The 24,718-nt window shown below is 32.9% G+C and overlaps 1 protein-coding gene across 1 annotated transcript in view; it reads left to right on the forward strand.

Moving 5' to 3' along the window:
• The window catches only part of LOC131851527 (uncharacterized), a 28,333-nt gene extending 5,735 nt beyond the window's left edge, over window positions 1-22,598 (forward strand). The window contains exons 3-22 of the mRNA XM_059202035.1: window positions 690-853; window positions 1,472-1,609; window positions 2,134-2,336; window positions 2,977-3,112; window positions 4,529-4,624; window positions 5,664-5,885; window positions 6,470-6,570; window positions 6,834-7,002; window positions 7,595-7,757; window positions 11,825-11,876; window positions 14,588-14,790; window positions 16,023-16,144; window positions 16,742-16,939; window positions 17,742-17,944; window positions 18,379-18,514; window positions 19,670-19,765; window positions 20,561-20,782; window positions 21,193-21,293; window positions 21,580-21,748; window positions 22,432-22,598. Coding sequence (XP_059058018.1) covers window positions 690-853; window positions 1,472-1,609; window positions 2,134-2,336; window positions 2,977-3,112; window positions 4,529-4,624; window positions 5,664-5,885; window positions 6,470-6,570; window positions 6,834-7,002; window positions 7,595-7,757; window positions 11,825-11,876; window positions 14,588-14,790; window positions 16,023-16,144; window positions 16,742-16,939; window positions 17,742-17,944; window positions 18,379-18,514; window positions 19,670-19,765; window positions 20,561-20,782; window positions 21,193-21,293; window positions 21,580-21,748; window positions 22,432-22,598 — 3,061 coding nt within the window. The remainder of the gene's footprint in view (window positions 1-689; window positions 854-1,471; window positions 1,610-2,133; window positions 2,337-2,976; window positions 3,113-4,528; window positions 4,625-5,663; window positions 5,886-6,469; window positions 6,571-6,833; window positions 7,003-7,594; window positions 7,758-11,824; window positions 11,877-14,587; window positions 14,791-16,022; window positions 16,145-16,741; window positions 16,940-17,741; window positions 17,945-18,378; window positions 18,515-19,669; window positions 19,766-20,560; window positions 20,783-21,192; window positions 21,294-21,579; window positions 21,749-22,431) is intronic.
• Window positions 22,599-24,718: the final 2,120 nt, after the last annotated feature.

Consider the following 24,718-nt stretch of genomic DNA (forward strand, 5'->3'; position numbering starts at 1 on the left):
AAAAAGTGTTATTTTGGTATATGTACCGCATATATATTCATTTGCATGTAGTAAAATACGGTTATTTCAATATTACAAACAGACACTCTAATTTTATTTATATGTATAGATAAACAATTTTAAATAAACTTTTTTCAAATAAATTTATAAGGGAATTTCGGTTGGCTTTATTTTTTTTTTTTAGTTTTTAATTGGCTATTTTGTTATATAAAATTTATTATTTACGTGTTAGTTCATGTATGTTATTAGATATCACCTTAAGGTGAAGAAAATATTTTCGCTATTTTTGAAAATTACTTTGTTATATTTGGAATTAAAATTTTATATTAAAAGTGCTTATTTGTTTAATTGTTTATATTTTAGACGTTTTCTATAATTCTTTTTTTAAGATATCGTTACTTCTTTTTACACCAATTGAAAGAGAGCATTTTGCCTATTTAAGGTACCCCATAAAGTAAAGAGGCTATAACTTGATTAATGCCTATTTTTACTGAAGATACAAAAATATTTTTATGACTTTGGAGGTCTATGTTTAGACCCTATGAATATTTTATTAGCAAATTAATGAATTTAATGTATAAATTTTTAAATGAAAATACTTGACGATATTATTTATTGTTGCAGAACATCTAAATGCTGAATAAAAAGATAAATAAAACTGCATATGATAAAATTATAAATGTTTGTAGGTTTGTGGGAAGGTATGAGTTTGTGAAGCCGGTGCTAATGGTGAAGGATCTTGAATTGGTGAAGAAGATAGCTATTAAGGACTTCGAATATTTTTTGGATCACAGAACATTCGTGGATGAAACTGTAGATCCAGTGTTTGGAAGAAATTTGATCTCATTGAAAGGTCCTCATTATATTATTTTATTATATTCTGTTTTTACTTATTTAAGAGTTTAGGATCATAATTGTTAATAGAGCATGTGGGCTCCTTATTTTTATCTGAAAATAATGAAAAATGTTTTATTGGCTTGCAGTATCTTGAAAAACTTAGATCATTTGAACTGAGACAGTATTTATTGAATTAGGGTCAAATATTTGTGTATATAATTTTTTGGCCCTAATTGGACTCGACGAATTTAAATAAAAAATAGAAAATTATTTATTCTAATAAACTTAATTTAAGCACTTTTGAATAGTCATAACAATTTGTTTTTATCTACCACTCGTTCGGAAAGCTGTCTCATCACAAGAAGAACGAGCAAGAAACTTGTGTGTTGCTCTTTTAAATACTCTAGTCCAATTGGGGCCAATAATTTGCAAAACTTATTACATATCCAGCAAAACATATTACAACTCATCTGACACTTTAATTATTTTTTTTCTTTCTGGGAAATTTTTAGCCTTGTGTCGTATTCTGTTTTCGGTATATCTAAGCTTTGATGAAAAAATAGGATAGTTCACAATTTTTTTGTTATTCTTATATTGGTGACAATAAGGTATTCAGATGAACTGTTTTTTAAAGGTCAAGAGTGGAAGGATATGCGAGCATCTCTGAGTCCAGCGTTCACCAGTTCGAAGATACGACTTATGGTGCCATTTATGGTAGAAGTTGGTGATCAAATGATACAAGCTCTTAAAACCAAAATCAGAGATTCTGGAGGTTAGCGTTGTTATTACAATTAAATAGCTTATCATACATTTATATTCTACTATGATATCTGTAAGTAGTCTTTAAAAAATTGTTTTGTCAAAATACATTTGTATATTAAGTCTAGCAGTCCCGGCAAATGCTGATTTAACATATAAATTATTATCATCTATAGTATTTTTAAATTGAAATTATAAAAAAAAATTAGACAATAATGTCATAAAATAAAAAAAATCGGTGGGTTATCACTTAGAGGTATAAAAAATTTATAACAACACATTCTGACCTACGATAGTATAAGCATATAAAATATCATCAAAATCGATTCAGTAGTTTAGGATTCCATCGCAGATATACAAATTGACACGATTTTTTTATATATTACGATGTAATATTTTGTACAAATATCATAAGTTGATTTAATGAATATATCAATTGCTATCCTTTAAGTTTTGAATCAATAATTATTTTGGACGATTTATGACGAGATATTACGGGAATATATATATATACGTATTTTTTTATTATCTGTTTAGTAAACTACGTCGACATTGAGGCTAAAGATCTAACGACCCGATATGCCAATGACGTCATCGCCTCTTGTGCATTCGGACTCAAAGTAAACTCGCACATGGACGAACAAAACGAGTTCTATCAGAAGGGGAAGACAGCCTCCACATTCGGGTTTATTGAAACTCTGAAATTCTTCTTTTTCATCTCCTTCCCAAAGTTAATGGCGGTAAGTGATTTAATTTATTATTTAGTATACAATAATTCTATTAGTAACTACATAACAGTCGTAGTTTGTTCGCCGAACAATCAAGATTAGGTTTTCGAACTATTCAACATCATTGCCTGATGATGCCTCGTTCAGAGGCAAAACACGAGTCGTAATATGGGTGTAGATTCAATAAAGGTCGGTATTTTACCAACTGAGAAGGTAACACTTCCAGCAGCTGTAGTCAAGTTTCCGCACCGAATATTAAAATTTGTTGTATACACAGCAATAGTAGCGGAATTAAACAAAATATTATAAATCCATTAAGTAATAATTAATGTATTGTAGTAATGTGAGTTTCTAATATTTTGTTAATATCATAAATGCGAAAGTTTGTGAGTATAGATGAATGTTTGTTACTGATTCATGAAGAAACTACTGGACGGATTTAGTTGAAACGTAACAGTGTTATAGCTTATACATAAGAATAACATATAGGCTATAAATTTCATGCAGGTAAAACTGCAGGCACAGGTAGTATTATATATTTCTGGCCTACCTAATAGTGACAACCATAGAAAAGTAAATGGGGTGAAATCGCAGGCACAGCTAGTATTTCAAAATTCATTGTACTATTCATAGTTTTGTATTGTCGTTGCAGAAACTAAAAGTAACACTATTCAGCAAAGACACGACAAACTTCTTTCAAAATCTGGTACTCGGTACAATGAGAAATCGAGAAGACCAAAAAATTGTCAGACCGGATATGATACATCTGCTAATGGAAGCCCAGAAAGGTAAGAATATAAACTATATATATGTGTATTTTTTAAATATTAGATTTATTGAGGAACTTTTTTATCATTATTTTGTTAGTCCCACTGTTCCTTATTCTAATCTTTACTATAAATTAAGTCGCTTAGATCTTTTAAACTACGCAACAACGATTTTAATATAGTTTTTTGCAATAGACAGTGATCCAAGAGGTAGGTTAAAAGATATAGTACGTAGTAAGCATACCCATGCGAAACCGGGGAGAGTAACTAGTAAAGTATATTTAACTTAGTAAATATAATAAAGAATTATGTTGAAACTTGTGAAGTAATGTTAATTGAAATAAACTTAAAGTATGACGGATATACACTGTCATCTACTGCCAAAGTAAATAGTGTAACTTGATCTATTGGTACTGAAGAATTATATTTACTATAGGTATCTGTTGTTAGTAGTAAGTAGTAAGTAGGAGTTGGCTACGAGCCACTCCTTACAAAGTTCCACGGACTTTGTGAGGAGCGGCTTCCACCTTTATTTTCGCGCCATGAAGCATAAAAGTCTAGCCACAGCATTATAACAGTTCGGAAAACTAATAGTGTCCTTTGATATTATTTTATTTCTCGTAGAATTTTCTTCAAAGACTTGCTTACAAAGTTTTTATTATATATTACTATTAGTTATTTATATCGTTAACCGAGTCTTAACACGAATAATTTTCTAGTAAATAGCAATCAACCTTAACATTCAATCAATATAACCTTAACAAATAATGTACACGTGAAGAGCAAACTTTGTACCCAATATTACGAAAATTGCACGGTGGGTAGTAAGAAATTTCGCACACTAATAGTTTATAGAGAAGGAGTGCACAATGCTAATATTTGCTAAAATCTGGGGTCGAATTGAAAATAGATTAATACTGTCCATCTTTTATTATATTTGTCTATAGTCTTACCACAGATAACATAATATTACATAATATACATGGTCATAACATAATATACACGGTCTTACTAAATCTAAAATTGTATGTTGTCGAATTTCGACTACTGGCCGATCGCTAGAATAAATAATTGTTTATTATATGTAAGACTGCATAATTTCCATTATGATTAGTGTAGAATATGCCTAAATATACAGATATAAAAAACATACAGACATATCAAAAATATTATACCTAGTGTTAATTCTTATTTTAAAGGGTAATCCTATCTTAAAAGTCTACTGAACTGTAAGATAATATAGACTAAATAAGATTACACGGAGATAACAAAATGTACATAGTTTCTGAAGAATATCGTTTCTATGACAATAATGTTATTGTGTGAAGTCTCTTTGATAACAAATAATTATCTGATAAAATTATAGACGAACTGTTATCTATATTATAATTAGATATAATAACATGAAGTATTCTAATTATATCGCTTAATTTATAGGTAAATTAACATACGATGATAAAATGGTACAAGACACTAATGCAGGCTTTGCTACAGTTGAAGAATCATCAGTTGGAAAGAAAGTTATAGACAGAGGTAAGAAGTAATATATGTAAATGTCTTATTAATTTAAAAATATGTACCTATCTGTAACGACGATATAGCTATTTCCATACTACAAATCTATTAATTTATATGCTGGATACGAAAGATTCATATTTAACAATAATATTAGTATAACTTTATCAGATAAAAGAATCGAATCTATGTGAAAGTAATAAAACGAGCACAGTAAATAAAATTAAATAACAATATAAAATAAACACACTGAACTGTCTGTGAATGTTGATAAGGGAATTTCTAGTAAAGTAGATCAAGCGCATAGGATTGAGAGAAGCTATAGAAAATATCTACAATACTATAGCATATTTATTGTAGCAACAATTAAGTAAAACTTGACTGTTTTGTACTAGTTACTATGAATAGTATTTTTTTATCACGCAAAGAAATCTTCAGAAGATCGTTCTCCCGTCGTAGACGTGACGAGGGGGTGTGTGTATAAGTACCGCGATTCCGGTTGCGTTGGCCCAACTTGTAGATGATGTAGGGCAGATCCTATCTCATTATTAGGGCGACCTATTTCCCTACTTAATTTTACAAGCGTTTGGATACGCGTCACTCCAGACCATTCGATTGGGGCGCTGCCTCCCACAAGGCGAGCACCTTGGCCCCAGTGGCTAGCTAATGCAAATACTTTCATTGAGACATGTATTTTTATTATATAGATAACTAGCTGACCCCGCAAACTTTGTTTCGCTATATAAATTTAAATCGTTATTAAAAAATAAGGGTTGGTAGGTAGGAAGAAGGGTGAAAATTTAGGATTGTATGTATTTTTATGGCAGATTATAAAAAACTAAGAAAAAAAAATTGTCCAATAAATTCAAAATACCTGTTAGGGTTGGACAACCCATATCACTTAGGGTTATGAAAAATAGATATTAGCCGATTCTCACATCTACTGACTATGCATATAACATTTCATAAAAGTCGTTTAGGAGGAGTATGGTAACTGAAATTGTGATACGAGAATTTTATGTAGAAAATTATATTAATTATGCTTTTTGTCCAAAAGTATGGACTGACACCGATTTAGTGGCTCAAGCTGTTTTATTCTTCATCGCTGGCTTCGAGACTGTATCCGCAGCGATGTCATTTGCCCTACACGAGTTGGCACTCAATCCTGAAGTACAAGAGAAACTGGCACAGGAGATAAAAGAGAATGATATAAAAAACGGTGGGAAATTCGACTACAAATCCATCCAAAACATGACGTATATGGATATGGTAGTTTCAGGTAAAAATGTTTTTGAGTCTTTTAATAAAAAATATGTTTTGGATTGACTGGAAGAAATCTCTTCTAGGGATAAATCCACATTTGCTCACATTACCTCTAAAATTATTTTATTACTATATTTCCACTAAAGAATATATATAATAATAAAATACCTTTCTTGAACTTCTAAAACTTACCTTTGAATTTTACATAATATATTTAATAACTAAATACATTAAGTAAAATTCAAAGGTAAGACTTATTGAAATTATTTTATTACATTACTTTAAACCTATTTATTTATTGCTAGCTACTAGGTCCATATTATAAAAACCTTATAGACTAACACACATATATAATAATGTATTAAAATATAAAATAATGTTAACATTGTATACTATACCTATGTATGTATAGTTAGCATTATCACTGTGGGTTTACGGTGCTTTTACGCCGATTAAAATAATCAGTGAAACCATGTATTTCAATTAAATCATTAAGTAATACTACTGAGAAATTTCATTCATTGTTCCTACTAGATATTCGACGTAGTAACTGTATTGTTATTATGATGTAGATTAATATATAATCTGTATTTTTTTCAGAGGTGCTGAGATTATGGCCACCTGCAGTTGGTCTTGACAGGATATGCACCAAAGATTACAATTTAGGCAAACCCAACAGTAAAGCCACCGAAGACTATATTGTAAGTACATATATGTATTTATTTTTAATAGGTACATACTATAACGTAGCCGAAGTTACTCCTTAAAATATTGGCTACCTGTAAGTGAAAGTCGCGTCAAAATAGGTCCACCCGATTCAAAGAATAGCAAAAATAAACAGACATGCAGACAAATGTTTTTAAAATTATTTTTTTATATAACTACTGTATGTACTTTCACATACATTTAGATTTCAATTTTATAATATTTCTTTATTAACTGTAATTTATGTTTTTTTCCATAGTTACGTAAAGGCGAAGGTATTCTAATCCCAACGTTCTCCCTCCACCGGGATCCCGAGTTATTCTCTAATCCCTTAAAGTTTGATCCAGAAAGATTCTCCGAGGAGAACAAGGACAAAATACAACCTCTATCGTATATGCCATTTGGATTGGGTCCCAGGAATTGTATTGGTGAGAATTTCTAACTTTAACATTTCCAGATAAGTCTTATTACCTTATTTTTTAAACCAGTATCCAAATTAGATGCGTAAGGTTATTCCTCTGCTTTGCAAGGAATAACCTTACAAAGAACATTTTTTAAATTTACAACCACATTGTGGAATAACCTTCCAGTTATCATATTTCTGAACCGAAATAATATTGAAACCTTCAAGAAAACAGATTATTCCGTATGCTTACGCAGAACACTTTTTGCAAAATTTTCTAAAAACTTTCAGAAACTTTTTATAACGTACAAATGTGGAATCACTTCCAGCAATCTTATTTCTGAACAGAAACTATATTGAAACCTTCAAGAAAACAGCATATTCCTAAAAGGCCGGTGACGCACTTACAATTGCTCTGGTGAGCTCATTGGCAGCGGTAATCGCTGATCATCAGGACATATGTTATGGAATATTGTATACGCTCATACTGTGTTTAGTTTTTGATCCATCTCTATAGATAATAAACTTCACTGTCTGTCACTTTGTACCAGCTGAATTCCATGTAATTCAAATTTGTAAGTCTTACTGAATATTTGTTTCTAATTCTGTATCACCAGGTTCGAGATTCGCTCTGTGTGAGGTGAAAGTGATGCTGTACCAGTTGTTGCAACACATGGAGATATCGCCGTGTGAGAAGACATGTGTGTCGTCCCAGCTCGCCACAGACACATTCAACTTGCGGATCAAAGGAGGACACTGGATGCGGTTGAAAATCAGATCGTAGAAATAAGAACGATAATGTATTCTATTTCATAATAAATGAAACTGTTTTTGCTATGAACTCTTTTAATTTACATATTTTCATTATAGCTTAAGTTTTCGGTCCACAAAAGAAAATTCAATCAAAAATAAAATAGTATGAGACAAACACAAATATTGTAAAGAAAAATTAATCACGCATATATTAAAGAAACACAAAAAGGGAAAGCATGTAAATATTTTTTTTTGCACATACATACATACATAATAATATATGTAGAATACAGCTAGAGCGATACAAATAATCATACTCATGAATACAAATATTTGCATCCGGAGAAATTGAATCCGCGGCCATTAGAGGTAAAGCTATAATACTAATGTAGATAAGCTCGGTGGTCTCGCGGTGAGCGAAACCTCGAGACCACCGAGACCGTTATACTACTACTACGACTACAGTAGTAGTTTTTTTTTTGTATATGATAATGAAATGGTGCACCCGCCTGCGCTAACGGTATACGCTGGCGGGGCACCAGTGGAAGATGATAAGATGAGAATGAGGTCAGGTCAGTTAGCCCATAGCAAATTCATCTGGAATTTATCACGATGGTTTCCAGCGGGAACCGCGTGGAGGTCAACCTGACATGGTACATTGCTAGCAATGAGGTCGAGAGTCCACATTACTAACTATTCCTTTCCCCCCTTACAGTAGTAGTTGTAGTTGTACGTAAGTCACATGCGAGCACATCAACGGCAAAACCAGAGTTGAAGACAGTTGCCGTGGCCGAAATCGGCCGAGATTACATCTATGTGTACTGTACATTTGTGAAAAGGAGCGGTAGGTCGCCGATAACAATAGTAAAAATAATAATGATATTTAGATAGTACTGTCTCAGTGCTCGAACTTGCTATATTATGCCGAGTATTAGACAATGTAAATAGGTAGATACCTTATTAATACAGAAGAAAATACTCGTGAATAGAAATGTATAATCGTGCGAGGAATAGAACCCTCGACCACCGGAAGTAAGGCGGTGTGCTAAACTGCTAAACCAATAGGGCCATCAATATCTCCTCATGTCATCATAGACCTCAGAAATAGTAACATATCTGAGCATTACATGAAAAGACATTCTTGGAACTGTTTATGTATATGACAGTTAAGATAATTTCCACTTACTATCAAATTATTACAGTCAATAAATAAATGCATATCAATAATATTTATTGATATCTGAATTTTAAAGAAAATTGCAATTTATGTAATTATAGTTTATGCCCAATTTACACTCAGCCTGAGCGGGCAGGGAAGTGAGCACGGAAGTGAGCAGCGTGAGAGTGAAAACACTTCCCATGCCATTGGCGCTGCCACTCGCGCTGCTCGGCGCTCCCTCGATTGTCGGTTTTTCGTGCGCGAGTCAAAGGACTGGCAGCGCGAGTGGCAGCGTGTTTTTACATTCAGCCCTCTCGTTCAGTTGTCGCCCGGCATTATTTCCGGCAGCGCGAGTGGCAGGGGAAGCGGCTGAATATAAAGGTAGTATATACAGAGAAGGAATACAGAATGTTAACATTTTTTTTTAAATATTAAATGTTTTCTATGTACTTACTTCATATCTAGAAAACACCCAGACTAATAGTAAGAATCATACTTTTACATACAAATGCTTACCGTCGTGCGAGGAATCGAACTCGTGACCATCAGAAGTAAGGCTCTGTGTGAAATCGCTAGACCACCGAGGCAGTCATTATAAATATCAAGTATTGCTTTCTTCATGTCGACCTTTCATAATGCTTCTGATTTTTTTTTAAATGTGTAGGGGACAAACGAGTTTGAGGTTCACCTGATGGTAAATTCTTTAATGATTTAAATCATTACCGCCTCCCATAAGCATCCACAACACCAGGGGAATTGCAAGTGCGTTGCCTATCTAGAATAATAGTAATGGACCAGGAGGAAATAGATCGTACCTGCACAGATTTAAGATAATAGACTCCGATCACTGTCCGTGTGACGATGAAACAACGCAGTCTGTGATACATGTCATAACGGAATGCCCCATGTTTAATAGAAAAAGATTTCATTATTAAAATTTACTAGATATAGAAATTAAATTAGAAAATTTCTCAAAACCAATGACAGATAAATGTGATAGAAAAATATTTTTAGAGTATGCAACAGGAGTCTTGAAAACCATACGCAATAAAAATAAGTAAGTGTTAATATTTACGTACGAAAGAATGGATGTAAATAATATAAAAACCACTTGAAAGGCCTGGGAGGTTATAAGTGTTGTTATTCGCCGGTTCGCATCAACCAATGCCTTTATCAGCTTCAACCGGCCTTCCCGAGGGTGGTGCATCTTCGACATCAAAATTGCCGGATCGAAATTTAGCGAACCAGTTCTGGCACTGGCGTACTGTTAACACACCTATCCACACACATCGGTCAATTTCTTTCTGGCTTGAACAGCATGTTTGCCCTTTAAAACAGTAAGATATGTCGAAAATGCTGCTCATTCCTCTCCATATTTAAAAGGGTACCAACCAAAAACTACTGCGTAGAATTAATTGAACTTTTTCACACACAAACCTTGCTATATGAGCTCTCAAAGCATATAAAAATTATACGGCTTAAGTGTGAAGTTGAGTGCAAAAAATACAATTAAATCCTAAGTTAGGAAAACACGAATGTACTTTCCGAACAATCTAATAGAAATAATTTATTTATTTGATAGATATGCTCCTTTTAAGACATTTTTTGTTAAGGGCTATACAAACCCCTGGATAACAGATACAATTAAACTAATGATGAAGTTACGTGATAGAGCTTATATTAGAAGTTTTAAAACTAAATTGAGTTCATAAAGAATACTATAAACAGTTAAAACGTAATGTTAATACTGCCTTACATCGTTAAAAATCTGCGTACTTTAATCAATATATAAATAAAAACAAAAACAGTTCTAAAAATAATGTTGGTAATTTTAAAACTAAAGTAAAAGAACTGCCACTATGTTTAAGTGTAGTAGTGTTTAAGTTAGTATGTATAAGTCAAGAAAAAACTCATTTAGGGCATCTGGATATGCCCTAAATGAGTTTTTTCTTGACTTACCTGATAATAATGTTCCTGATATTTCTAATTATTTACAGTTTGCTTTAAACCGTTTCAATTCCACTGTTTAAATTCAAATTAGTGTGACCAAATATCATATTAAAAATTATTAAATCTATAATATCAAACGCGATAGGATCAGATGGTATTTCCCTAAATACCAATAATGGTATTGTTAACTCTACCTAGAACTTTACAAGTAGAAACTGACATAGTTAACTTATCTCTTAAAACTAGTACTTTCGCTAATGCCTGGAAAATAACTTTCAAAGTAATCATTACTTTGCATAATACTAATGTATGTGTGTGTGTTATATTAACGTTTCTCATCATGACACTCAAATTTAGTGATAACAACTTTGTTTTTATTGTTGTTTTTAAGTATTAATAAGTTTTTCCTACCTATAGATAATTTCGTTTATTATCAACCAAGATATACGCCACTTCTACAAATAGAAATAATTTTTACTCAAATAAACAAAATATAAGCACTTTTAAATAGTCTTATTTTTTTACTCTACTACTCATTCAGATAAGAGATTCATAACAATAAGATTTAATCTTGCGTGTTGCTTTTTGAATAAGTAAATTTACAGTTACTTTAGTATTGATCTGTAACTGTAATGTGCTTAGTCTGTGCAACTAAATCAATAAAGAGAAAAAAAATGACCATAATAGTAATAATAACGAGTTAGTGAGGACTTTTATAGGCAGGTAGCTGTTATAATAAGGAGTAACTTAAGCTACTTTTATTTTAGAACAATAAAGTTAAATCCTCGCGGACGAAGACGCGTGTACAGCTAGTTTATAATAAAAATTAATTACAAACTGAATGCAATAGTGTTTGGAACCAAGTGAAAACATAACTACACAGTTAGCAATAAGGATAATAATCCGAATTAAACATAATAATATTAATCTATTTGATTCTTATCACAAATACACTCTGTGACTGATTACCTTTTATCACATGTAGATACAACAATAACAGCCACTATGTAATGGACAGTTGCGTACTACGTCGCGCAGTACAGTTGTTGCTTTAAGCGACACTACAGGTGCTGTAAATTATTACATGATTAATTAAACTTACAACTTATGTTTATAAAATTGATATTGTTAAGTGGGAATACTTAAATGTAAGTTACTATTTACATACTAACTAATTAAGTTTCTATTTAAAGTACAACTAGATAGTAATAAAATAAACAGATTCAGTTACGCTTTATGACGGTTTAACAAAGGTTACTAGTAGAAAAACAGCTATACCAACATGTTTATCAGGGCTATATTGTTTCCAGGTTAAGATATGGATTGGTTTCGTAGGGTAACTCTGTAGAAATATATAGAGTCTTTATCTGTCAACAGAGACGCCTACGAGCTATTTTTGACGTCTCGTCAGAACAAGTTTTAAGCCATTGTTTCAAACGGCCTTATTACAAAAAGATAAATCTGGTTTAGCACTAGTAATAAACCATTCACCAATGTATTCCTTATTACAAAATGAAGTTTATCTCTAAATCGTGATTCGTCTATGGTCTAAAGTTAGACCTGCGATGCCCCTAGTTTAACAGTGGTCTAAATGCAAAAATACAAACTCCATTTTAAAAATTCTATTGTTAGTTGTAGTTTTTGGAAAAATATTTTAACTAAATTAAAAATATATTAACTAAAAACATTTAAAGCAAATTTTACGACAATAAAAACATATAAAAGACGTTAATTGTTATTTTTTCACTCATTTGACTTTGAAATAGTCATCATTCGAACGATCCAATAAAAATATCTCGCCGTTCCTTTTCTCCGTATAGGACTCCTACTTGTAATTTAAAACTGATTTTCAGCCTAATAGTACATTAATAAATATTATATATTAATGAAATAGTTATAATGAAGACATAGATAAATAGAAATAAATTTATTTTTAGTTTATACATTTTTCTTTGAACTAATATTATTTTTGATCTTTTCAGTTTTCTGGTAAAATGGAACGTAATTGTACGGTGACAGACATGAGTGACTGATTTCTGTATGGAATACATAATGAACGATTTAACTGTAGTACTAAGTAGTCCTCTGTTAGATCTGGATTCGTAATAATATTAGGTTTATTCCAAGTATTAACTTTAGGAATGGTTTAAACCACGACCATTTAGACCACGTTTCGTCCGAGTTTTAACAGATTTTTTGTAATAAGACCGATTGACTTTACCTTGTATGTATATCTAGGAAACATGCTAATTTGTAAGACTGCATCCCGAACTGTTCTAACGGAAACGAGATATTTCCGGTAAATACTGTACAAGATATTTAGACAAATTGATGTTACCATCCATAAAGACGTCATTATGCATCTCAAACTGTCAGGCCACGGCGATTAAAATATATAATAAATTACCAAGTGAGATTGTAAATTTAACTAAAAATAAGTTCAAGAAATAACTACATAGATGCATCCATCATACCATCGTATAGATGACAAGATGAATTAGCAAATCTTACTACGATATTCAAGAGTACTTACTTAATTAAAAACATTGACATTTATGAATATTTCATTAATAAGAAGTTGACGTGTTCTTATTATAAATAATATATATAACGTATATTGACTCACTATAGTAGGAATAACCAAAATTGACATTTGTTTTGTTTGTTGCATGTCAGAAATATAAAAATGCGTGTAACTAATAGGAAAGTCCTTAAAAACCACATATCTTCCACATTTTAAGTTATAAATATACATTTTAATTCAAACATTATTAAGTTTCTATTGTCAAAGACCATACTTCTATGCGTGTCAAACACATAGGTAGTTTATGTAATGTTCCCGCCAACTGCATTAGAGTAGTCCGAAAAAAATACGGTATTACAGGATAAGAGTTCATGTAGGTAGGCGACGATTACCACTTACCATGAGCATATTTGCCTTTCCAATTACAAAAAAAATCTTATTTCCTTTTATAAGAACCATTAATAAATGATGACGACTTAGGCTTTGAAGCCGGCTACCGCAAGGGAAAACCCAAGTAGCGCCCGTAACTTGTTTAGGTTAGGTTTAAAAGGTACTTTTAGAATGCATTAACACTCACCTTCACTACTTGCAGATTCCCCACAGACCCAACTAAAACCGGGATAAACCTATTTCTAATGCAATTCACTTTAGTATCCAAAACACAACCGGCACACCCTGCGCTCATTAACTGAATGCCGTGGCTCATCCAACGAAAGAGGATTATTAAATTTTTTTTGACTACTCTAATGCTGTTTGCCGCAGCTGGCCTTTACAGCTTCACCGGCCGATACCCCTATCGGAGAGTGCAGATGGCACATCAAACCCGCGGAAGAACTTATGGAGCGGCTGAAGGTCAACTCCCGCCTGACGAATACGACTTTAATCTGAGGACACCGCTAGGGGTTCGAACTTCGGCTCCGGTCGTCATAATATCGATCCCCGATTGAATTGGACGAGGGATCGATTGGAGGGGGGATTATTCAAGTACCGACCTCATTATTTACAGACCGAAGTCAGTATAGTAGGAAGAGAAGCGGGGGTAATGAATATCTTATGACAAATAACTTAGTTCGGTCTATAATACTAGATGGCGTTATTTACAATATTTATAATAATCTTTATATTGAGTACTTCATTAGTACTAAATACAAACTACCTTCTTTTAATATCATTTTAAAATATCGGATTTTTCTACAATATTGATGTAAACTTTAACACTTTTAGATGTTGTTGTACCTCGTCTGGTTTGTGGTGGTCGTAGCAACCTTGGCGCTGTATTATAAACAAGTGTACTCCAGATTCTCCAAGTATGGGGTAAAGCACTTCAGCCCAATCCCGGTTGCGGGTAACATGGGAAGGATTTTACTGCGCATTGAACATTTGACTGATGCCATCCAAAGAAACTACGATCATTTTTCGGAGGAAAGGTGAGGATTTATTTCTATTGTCAACGACTACCAGAAAGAAGCAGGCTCTCAATTTGGCTGTATTTTTTTAAATATTTGATACTTTATAACTCTGTCATTTATAAACCGAATTGAAAAATATTTATTTTATTGGAGACGCGATTCGTCCATTTTTTTTAATGTGTCGGCTTTTTTGTTATACATAGATATTATTAGTTTATGTATGTCATTAAATATGAATGAATAACTAATTATAGTGATACTATCTTACTAAGATTATAAATGCGAAAGTTTGTGAGTATGGATGGATAGATAAATTTATTAATGATTGGTACTCTTATACGCAAAAACTAGCGATAGATTTTTGATGAACTTTTACAGTAATGTAGCTCATACATCAGAATAACACACGGACTACACATGCGGGTTAGTATTTATTAAAAAATACTAAAATTGTATGTTAGTCGTAAGTGACTTATTTACTTTTGTCGCTATTATTGAAAAATACTACGTTCTATTTCTAACTAAAACTTCATCTTCATCGAAATCGGAATTTTTAATTTTTACCTATAAAGGAAAGTGGCTATAACTTGATTTATGCTTATTTTTACTGGAGACGCAAAAATATTTTTATTACTTTGGAGGTCTATGTTTAGGCTCTTAAATAATAGGGGTTAAAGTATGAAATTGCCGTTCTATGGTCATAGAGAATTTGAATTGACTTAAAACCTTCATAGTCGGGTGTGTAATAAAATATTAGTATAATTTCATACTATAACCCCTAATGTTTTATTAGCAAATTAATGAATTTAATGTATAAATTTAAATGAAAATACTTTGACTAGATTGTTTTGTAGTTTGAAACAAATTACATTCTGACGGTCAATGATGGGTTTTTTAAAAGAAAAATAAAGTTCAGTCAACTTATTTATTTCATTTTAATTACAATTAGGAATCTCGATTGATTCAGCTTAATATTAACCTATTCGCGTTCGGGACTAACCGTCCACCTGCTATCCTGTGCCGTTCTTTTGAGTCAGTCATCAACTATTGGAACGTATTGGGACATACTTTCCAAGAACAACCACTGTATCCATGCCGATAGTGTAACAAGTAGTTAGTTGTACGGATCTAGGTGGTTTGTACTCGTCTAAATACTGAATGAACAGTTATAAATAAAACTTTCATCGTTTTATTTACAACCGTTTATTCACCATTTTGCAGCAGTTTGTTAAAATTATAAATGTTTGTAGATTTGTGGGAAGATATGACTTTGTGAAGCCGGTGCTAATGGTGAAGGATCTTGAATTGGTCAAGAAAATAGCTATTAAGGACTTCGAATATTTTTTGGATCACACAACATTGGTGGATGCAAGTGTAGATCCAGTGTTTGGAAGAACTTTGATCTTATTGAAAGGTTAGTCCCCATTATATTATTTTGACTTTACTTTTTATTTATTTAGGAGCTTAGGATCATAACAGTGAGCATGTTAGTTCTTTATTTATTATGTGAAAATAATAAAGAATATTTCAATGGCTACTAAATAGTATACTGTAGTAATAGGCAGTACTTTACAACTGAGACCAGTTGAAACGCAGATAAGATAGTATTGCTGAACTGAGAGTGTGCCTAGGTCCAAAAATTTGATACATACTCGTACATATATAGATGCATCCAGAATTTTTACATAGTCTAAAATGAAGTCGCTTCCACTATCTGCTCGCTTAGATCGTGTAAACTACTTTACGGATTTTAATGGAATTGTTTAACAATATATAGATTCAAGAGGAAATATGTAGAATACATGTACGTGCGTGCGAAGCCGGGGCGGGTAGTATGAGTAAATAACTTATATGTATTAACATTTACCTGAAATTAAATTATTTATTCTTTCCGCAAATTTCTCTGATTTCGGTCTAAATTCTGTTTTCAATATATTTAAGATTGACGAAAGAAATTGGGATAGTTCAGCATTTTCTTCTTTACTTATATTTGTAACAATAAGATCATTAGATGAATTGTTTTTTAAAGGTCAAGAGTGGAAGGATATGCGTGCATCTCTGAGTCCAGCATTCACCAGTTCGAAGATACGGATTATGGTACCATTCATGGTAGAAGTTGGTGATCAAATGATGCAAGCTCTTAAAACTAAAATCCGAGGTTCAGGAGGTATTGTTAGTATAATTAACTAGCTTATTGGCAGCAACGCTGGTCTTTACTCCCTTTGGTTGGGGGTTCGATTACCCGCACGGTACAAACATTCGTATTCATGAGTATGATTGTTAGTATCGGTCTGTGTATTTTGTATGTATATTAAGAATATATTTACAAAAGATAAGTCATCTAGTACCTACAACACAAGGTCACTTTAGTTTATATTGCGCTGTGGGAGTTGTTCCGAGACATTATTATTACTAAAGTTTTTCAACTATGATTCTATAGTTTTAAAATATTATTTTGCGTCAAATTTAATTCAGATGTGATTAGTGTAAATAAATCATTGTTCGAACATCTTTTTATTATTATTCCTTATAAATACAAACTTCTTACCGATTTATGATTTTTTAATGTATATAACGAGGGTAGTTCCTCTATTTGGGATACCTCGTCACCAGAACCCCTGTTGTGCATGGTGTAGGCAAGAAATAATAGCAGCAAAATCTAATCGTCTATTCACTCACTCCCAATAACAAAATAATAAAATCACTAACAATCAATCCGATGACAACGGATTATTCAGGGAAACGCGGCAAGTTCGGTACAGAATACAGCACCTCTCACGCTCGCGCCCAATTCAAAAGTGCCGTTCCGTAATTGCTGTTAAAACTGCTTTACCCTGTACCGACCTCACCCAAGCAAACCGCTTGACGTTTCCAACAACGATAATAGATGGCGCTATTCTAGTAGAAATCAATCAATTGAGCCTCTTTGTTGATTCTGCGACATATATATATCTTTATTACCTGTTTAGTCAACTACGTCGACATTGAGGCTAAAGATCTGACGACCCGATATGCCAATGACGTCATCGCCTCTTGTGCTTTCGGACTCAAAGTAGACTCGCACATGGACGAACGAAACGAGTTCTATCAGAAGGGGAAATCCGCCGCCACATTCGGATTTATTGCAATTCTGAAATTCTTTCTTTTGATCTCCTTTCCAAAGTTAATGGCGGTAAGTGATTCAATTTATTGTATAACACTTTTATTAATTGACTAACAGTCGTAGTTTATTCGCCGAACACTCAAGATTATGTTTTCAAACTATATTCGATCGACCTCTATTCTTGATCCCTATTGCCTGATGATGCCTCTTTCAGAGGCAAAAAGCGAGTCGCAATATGCGTGTAGGTTCATTAAAGGTCGGTATTTGATCACGGACTGAAAAGGCTGCAATACTTCCAAAAGTAGTAGACAAATTTTCGCACTATTATATTTTAATATTATACTAATATTTGTGATCTTCACAGCAATGGTAGCACAATTGCTGTGTAGTAATCAAAATATAATATATCTCAATAAAGTAATAATTAAGCTTTGAAGAAATCTGGATCTTTAATATATTTAATAAGTCATTGTACTATTCATAATTTTGTGTTGTCGTTGCAGAAAATAAAATTATCGCCAATCAGCAAAGCTACGACAAACTTCTTTAAAAATCTGGTACTCGGTACAATGAAAAATCGAAAAGACCAAAAAATTATCAGACCGGATATGATACATCTACTAATGGAAGCCCAAAAAGGTATGAATATAAAGTGTATGTGTAATTTTTTAATATTATATCCATCTAGGGATTTTTATCATAATATCATAATGTTAATACCATTATACCTTATTGTCTGTACGCTTAGATATTTTAAATACGTAACGGATTTTAATGCACTTTTTCGCAATAGAGAGAGTGATTCGAGGGATAGGCATAATACATGAACACCCGTGCGAAGGTGGGGCAGGTAGCCATTAAAGTATATTTAACTTAGTAAATACAACAAAGAACCTTGTTGAAACTTGTAAAGCAATTTGTATTTAAATAAACCTAAAATATAAGGGACATACACAGTAATACATCGTTATCTACTAAACTAAACTAGTTAAACCAAAGTAAGTAGTGTAACTTGTTTTATTGGTACTGAAGAATTGTATCTATTTACTCTAGGTTTCTGTCAAGTAGGAGTTGGCTACAAGCCCCTCACAAAGTTCCACGGACTTTGCAAGGACTGGCTTCCGCCTTCATTGTCGCGCTGTGAAGCAAAAAGTCCAGCCACAGCATTAGAACAGTTCGGAAAAATAATAGCGCTGTGTAATGATATTTTGATTCTCGTAGAATTTTTTTTATATATTTGCTTACTATATACTTATTATTAAACGTTCGTATTTTATACATATTATTTCTATGGTTAACCGGGTCAATATGAATAATTTTATGGTAAATAACAATCAACCGTAATAATCAATATATTATTTGTACCACTTTGTACGCAGTAGGAGGAGTATGAAATTTCACACACATATAGATACAGGAAGTGCTGATTAGTAATACTACATACATAAAATTACATTACACACTTATTTATTTGACACTCATACCCATATATACTTTTGTTTATTGTTGAAGTCTATGGTCAAATTGAGAATTTTCTTCATCTTTTATTTCATTTGTATACTCTATACTCTTACTAAATCTGAAATTAAATATATGTAGTCGAATTTCGACCCCTGGGCGATCACCAGAATAAATAATTGTTTAATACGTGTAAGACAGTTCAATTTGCATTGTTAATAGTGTATGAATATACAGACATAAAAAATATTGAAACTATTGTATATTCTTATTTAAAAGGGGAATCCTACCCTTAAAATTACAGGAAGTATTCTAATTATATCGCTTACTTTATAGGAAAATTAAAATACGATGATAAAATGGTACAAGACACAAATGCAGGCTTTGCTACAGTTGAAGAATCGTCAGTTGGAAAGAAAGTTATAGACAGAGGTAAGTAGTAATATATGTAAATGTCTTATAAACTTAAAAATATAATACCTACCTATTTATACAAATCTATTAATTCTTATACTGGAAATGAAAGATTCATATTTAACAATCACTATTTTAGTAAAACATTGTCAGATAAAGGAATTGATTATTTGAGACAGTAATGAAATGAGCATGGTATATCAAAATGAAATAAAAATGTAATAGGTATAAAGAGATTGAAGTATTAATATCCTATATTAATGCTTCAATCTCTTGCTAGTAAAATAGACCAAGCTACATAAGGTTTAGAGAAGCTAAAGAAATTATCTACAATGCCGTAGTACATTTATTGCAGCAACAGTTATTGACTTTGTACTAGTTACTATGAATAGCATTTTTTATCATGTGAAAAAATCTTCAGAAAATCGTACCTCCGCTAGAGGAGTGATAGGTATGTGAGATTCTTACCCACTAATAAACCGCGCGTTTACCTACGAGCGCCATTACCGGAGTCTCGTGGTCGCGTTACTAGCTACCGCAGCTCCGGTGGCGTTGGCTCGCCCTGTAGATGATGTAGGGCAGACCCCTTCTCATTATTAGGGCGACCTACTTCGTCCTACTTAATTTTGGAAGCGTCTGGGTACACGCGGATGGCTCTAGACCATTCGATTGGGGCGCTGCCTCCCACCGAAGCACCCTAGCTCTACTCAAGACGAGCACCCCAGTCCCATTAACTAGCTAATGCAAATACTTTGTTTAGATACATAACATAATATATAGATAATTATATTAATTATGTTTTTTGTTCAAAAGTATGGACTGACACCGATTTAGTGGCTCAAGCTGTTTTATTCTTCATCGCTGGCTTCGAGACTGTATCCTCAGCGATGTCGTTTGCCCTACACGAGTTGGCTCTCAATCCTGAAATACAAGATAAACTGGTACAGGAGATAAAAGAGAATGAAATCAGAAACGGTGGGAAATTCGACTACAAATCCATCCAGAATATGCCGTATATGGATATGGTAGTTTCAGGTAAAAATGGTTTTTGTTATTTAATAAGAAATCCGTTTTTGGTTGACTGGAAGAAATCTTTTCTAGGGATAAGTCAACCTGTGCTCTCATTGTCTCTAAATTACTAATTTACTATATTCTCTGAAGAAAGAATATATAATACCTTTCTTGAACTTCTATAACTTAAGCTTTTCATTTCACTTAATGGCTAACTTAATTGGGATTCTTTAATTATATCACTTAATTAAAATAATCAGTGGGACCAGAGATTTATCTCTGTTCAATTAAATTAATAATTAATACTGCATGGCGTTAAATAAATCATTTATGAGGCTTCATTCATTGTTTCCACTATATTGCCGACCTCTTTAGACTTAATTACTGTGTAATTATTATGATCTAGATTAATATAGAATTTGTTATTTCTTCAGAGGTGCTGAGATTATGGCCACCCTTAGTTCGTCTTGACAGGATATGCACCAAAGATTACAATTTAGGCAAACCCAACAGTAAAGCTACCGAAGACTATATTGTAAGTATATGTATTCATATATTATACCTGCAAATTAGTTGACGTAAGATAAAAAAAATGTAAAATGAAAGTAGCCTTAATTTACTACTTACTTATTGATCCAGGCATTTCAAAGAACAACAAAAACAAACATGCCTCCCTGTTTGACAAAAGTTTTTGAAATATTTTTTTATGTAACTACCGTATATGTATATGGATTTAGACCATAAATTTTTCATCTTTATCAATTTAATTTTATAGGTAATAGTTCTATATTATTCATAAATTTATGTTTTTTTTTTCATAGTTACGAAAAGGCGAAGCTATTCTGATTCCAACATTCTCCTTCCACCGGGATCCGGAATTATTCCCTAACCCCTTGAAGTTTGATCCAGAAAGATTCTCCGAGGAGAACAAGGACAAAATACAACCTCTATCGTATATGCCATTCGGATTGGGTCCCAGGAATTGTATAGGTGAGAATGTTAGAACATTATACATTTCTAGATAAGTCTTTTTATCTTATTCTTTAATACAATATACCGTCCAATTTATATGTCCGCTTTGTAGTAGAGGAAAATACTAACGCAGATGAGTTTTTGCAAAAAGTTTTTGGAAATTTCCATAAACTGTTTACAAAGAGTGATCTTTCTCCAAGTACAAGCATAATTTGATATTTTGCAATGGTATATTTGAACTGAAACAATATTGAAACCTTCTAGAAAAGAGTTTACTCCTTCTTAAAAGACGGACAACGTACTTTTAATAACTCTGGAGTGCTCATGGGTCAGTAAACACTTACTATCAGAGGAGTCGCAAGTTCCTTTTTCTCCTATTTTATTGAATAAATATATTGCATCAAATATAGAATTTTGTATTTTGATTAATATCTATAATATAGTAATAAATGTTTGTAGCAGATGGAATGATTATTCCAATGATCATCAAGTTGTTGCTTGCTTGTCTACCATTCTTTTTATAAACTTTATATTTTTGATCTATTTTTTATATGTCACTTTTGACTAATTGTTTGTTACTCTTTCTTCTCGCTGTGAGCCCCTTTGGATTTTAATATACATTTGAATTTTAATTAAAATAGTAGTTGTGTTCTCGCTCCAGTCACACAATTCTTACTGAATTTCTATTTCTGTATCACCAGGTTCGAGATTCGCTCTGTGCGAGGTGAAAGTGATGCTGTACCAGCTACTGCAACACATGGAGGTATCGCCGTGTGAGAAGACATGTGTGTCGTCCCAGCTCGCCACAGACACATTCAACTTGCGGATCAAAGGGGGACACTGGGTGCGATTAAAAATCAGATCATAGAAATAAGAACAATAATGTATTTTATTCATAAGAAATAAATCTGTTTTTGCTATGAACTACTTTAATTTACATATTTTCATTATAACTTAAAAATCACAAATAAAACAGTATGACACTATCACGAATATTGTTAAGAAATATTAAGCTTGTCTCTATTAAAGAATCATAAAAAGGAAAAGCTAATTATTAAAAATAATGTTCCTAAATAAAAAATATAGTATGAAGGAAAATCTATGTTTTTGTATTTCCCGCTTATCTCTTCAAAATCGTGCAACTGATTTCGATGCAATATTCACTATCTTTTCGAGAGTTTCTTAAAGATATATTCCGAAGTTATGTATATATATATATAGATAATAAATAAATAACCCTAAACAATTAACACAGCGGCATCTAGTCTCACGGTAAGCAAAACTTGTACTCATAAAGTACTAGACCTACATTTTTTTGCACATACATACATAATACATATAGAATACACCCATACCAATACAAACAATCGTACTCATGAATACAAATGTTTGCACCGTGCGAGGAATCGAACCCGGGGCCAATAGAAGTAAAGCGGTGTGCTAAACCGCGAGCCCACCGAGACTGTTTTACTACTACTAACTTTTTTTTACTACCTCTGTCATATCATATGTAACTATAATGTGCATTTGTGCGAAGGAGACGTAGGTCGCCATTAACAACAGTAAAAATAATAATGATATTTACATAATGTATGTATGTAATCTTCCAACGCAGCGGTACCGCTGATGTCTTCAAGCTTCTGGACTGGAGTGGGCTGGGCATCAACATTTACGGCGAGTACATTAATCACCTTCGATTTGCCGACGTAGTCTCTAACTATGGGCCCCATCAACAAGCTCAGAGTCACTCAGAGGGCAATGGAGAGGGCTATGCTCGGAGTTACTCTGCGTGATCGAATCAGAAATGAGGAGATCCGCAGAAGAACCAGAGTGACCGACATAGCCCGAAGAATTGCGACTCTGAAGTGGCAATGGGCAGGGCACATAGCTCGTAGGACAGATAGCCGTTGGGGCAGTAAACTCCTCGAGTGGCGACCACGGACCGGAAGACGCAGCGTGGGAAGGCCTCCAGCAAGGTGGACCGACGATCTGGTCAAGATCGCTGGGAGGCATTGGATGCGAGCAGCGCAGGACCGATCGTCGTGGAGATCTTTGGGGGAGGCCTATGTCCAGCAGTGGACGTCTTCCGGGCTTCGATGATGATGATGATGATGATGTATGTAATGTGGATGGTTTCGGTGCTGAAGCTTGCTGTGAGCTTGTGTTATGATGAGTATTAGACAACTGATGTAAATACGTAGATACCTTTTTGTAAGTACTTAATACAGAAGAAAACACCTAGACCAATACAAACAATCAAACTCATGAATACAAATATTTGTACCTTGTGAGGAATCGAACCTGCGGCCGTCGGTAGTAAGGCAGTGTGCTAAAACAGTTAGAACACTGAGGCCGTCAATATACATCATCATAGATCTCAGAAATAGTAGCCTAAACTTATCTGAGCATTACATGAAAAGACGTGGTTCTGTTTATGTATGTGATAGTTAAGACAATTTCCACTTATTATCAATGCAAATTTTTTTGATGTTGGCAAATGCACCATAGTGCCAAGCTATTACAAAAGAAAAAAAACGCAAAATTATTCAATACAGCCATATCATTGTCATCCGCGGCAAAACAGTTGCCTAGAACAGACGCACAATCTAATATTTTAGTAGATTATTTTTATCTTCATTTTTATTTATTCGTATACAATCCGCAAATACTTTAACAATTACTGCCATTCATCCCTGTTTGTTGTAGGTATTTCTAATTTTTTTAACAGTAAATTAGTATTGATGCAACCCGTTGATCTTTTTATATAATTATGATATTTTTAATATGTAACTGTTCATAATTTATTTAATCTATATATTATTTGGGGGAGGTCTTTGTTCAGCAGTGGACGTCTTCCGAGCTGAGATGATAATGATGATGATGAAGATATTATTACGCAAAGTAAAAACTTTGTGTTTGTGTGTTGTTTTTTTATGAATATTGCGGGGCGGAGGAATATAAAATTTCGCTCACTTATACTTTATATAG

Source organism: Achroia grisella, unplaced genomic scaffold (assembly GCF_030625045.1).
Source record: "Achroia grisella isolate CSIRO2021 unplaced genomic scaffold, CSIRO_AGI_Agris_v1 utg784, whole genome shotgun sequence".
NCBI lineage: Eukaryota > Metazoa > Arthropoda > Insecta > Lepidoptera > Pyralidae > Achroia > Achroia grisella.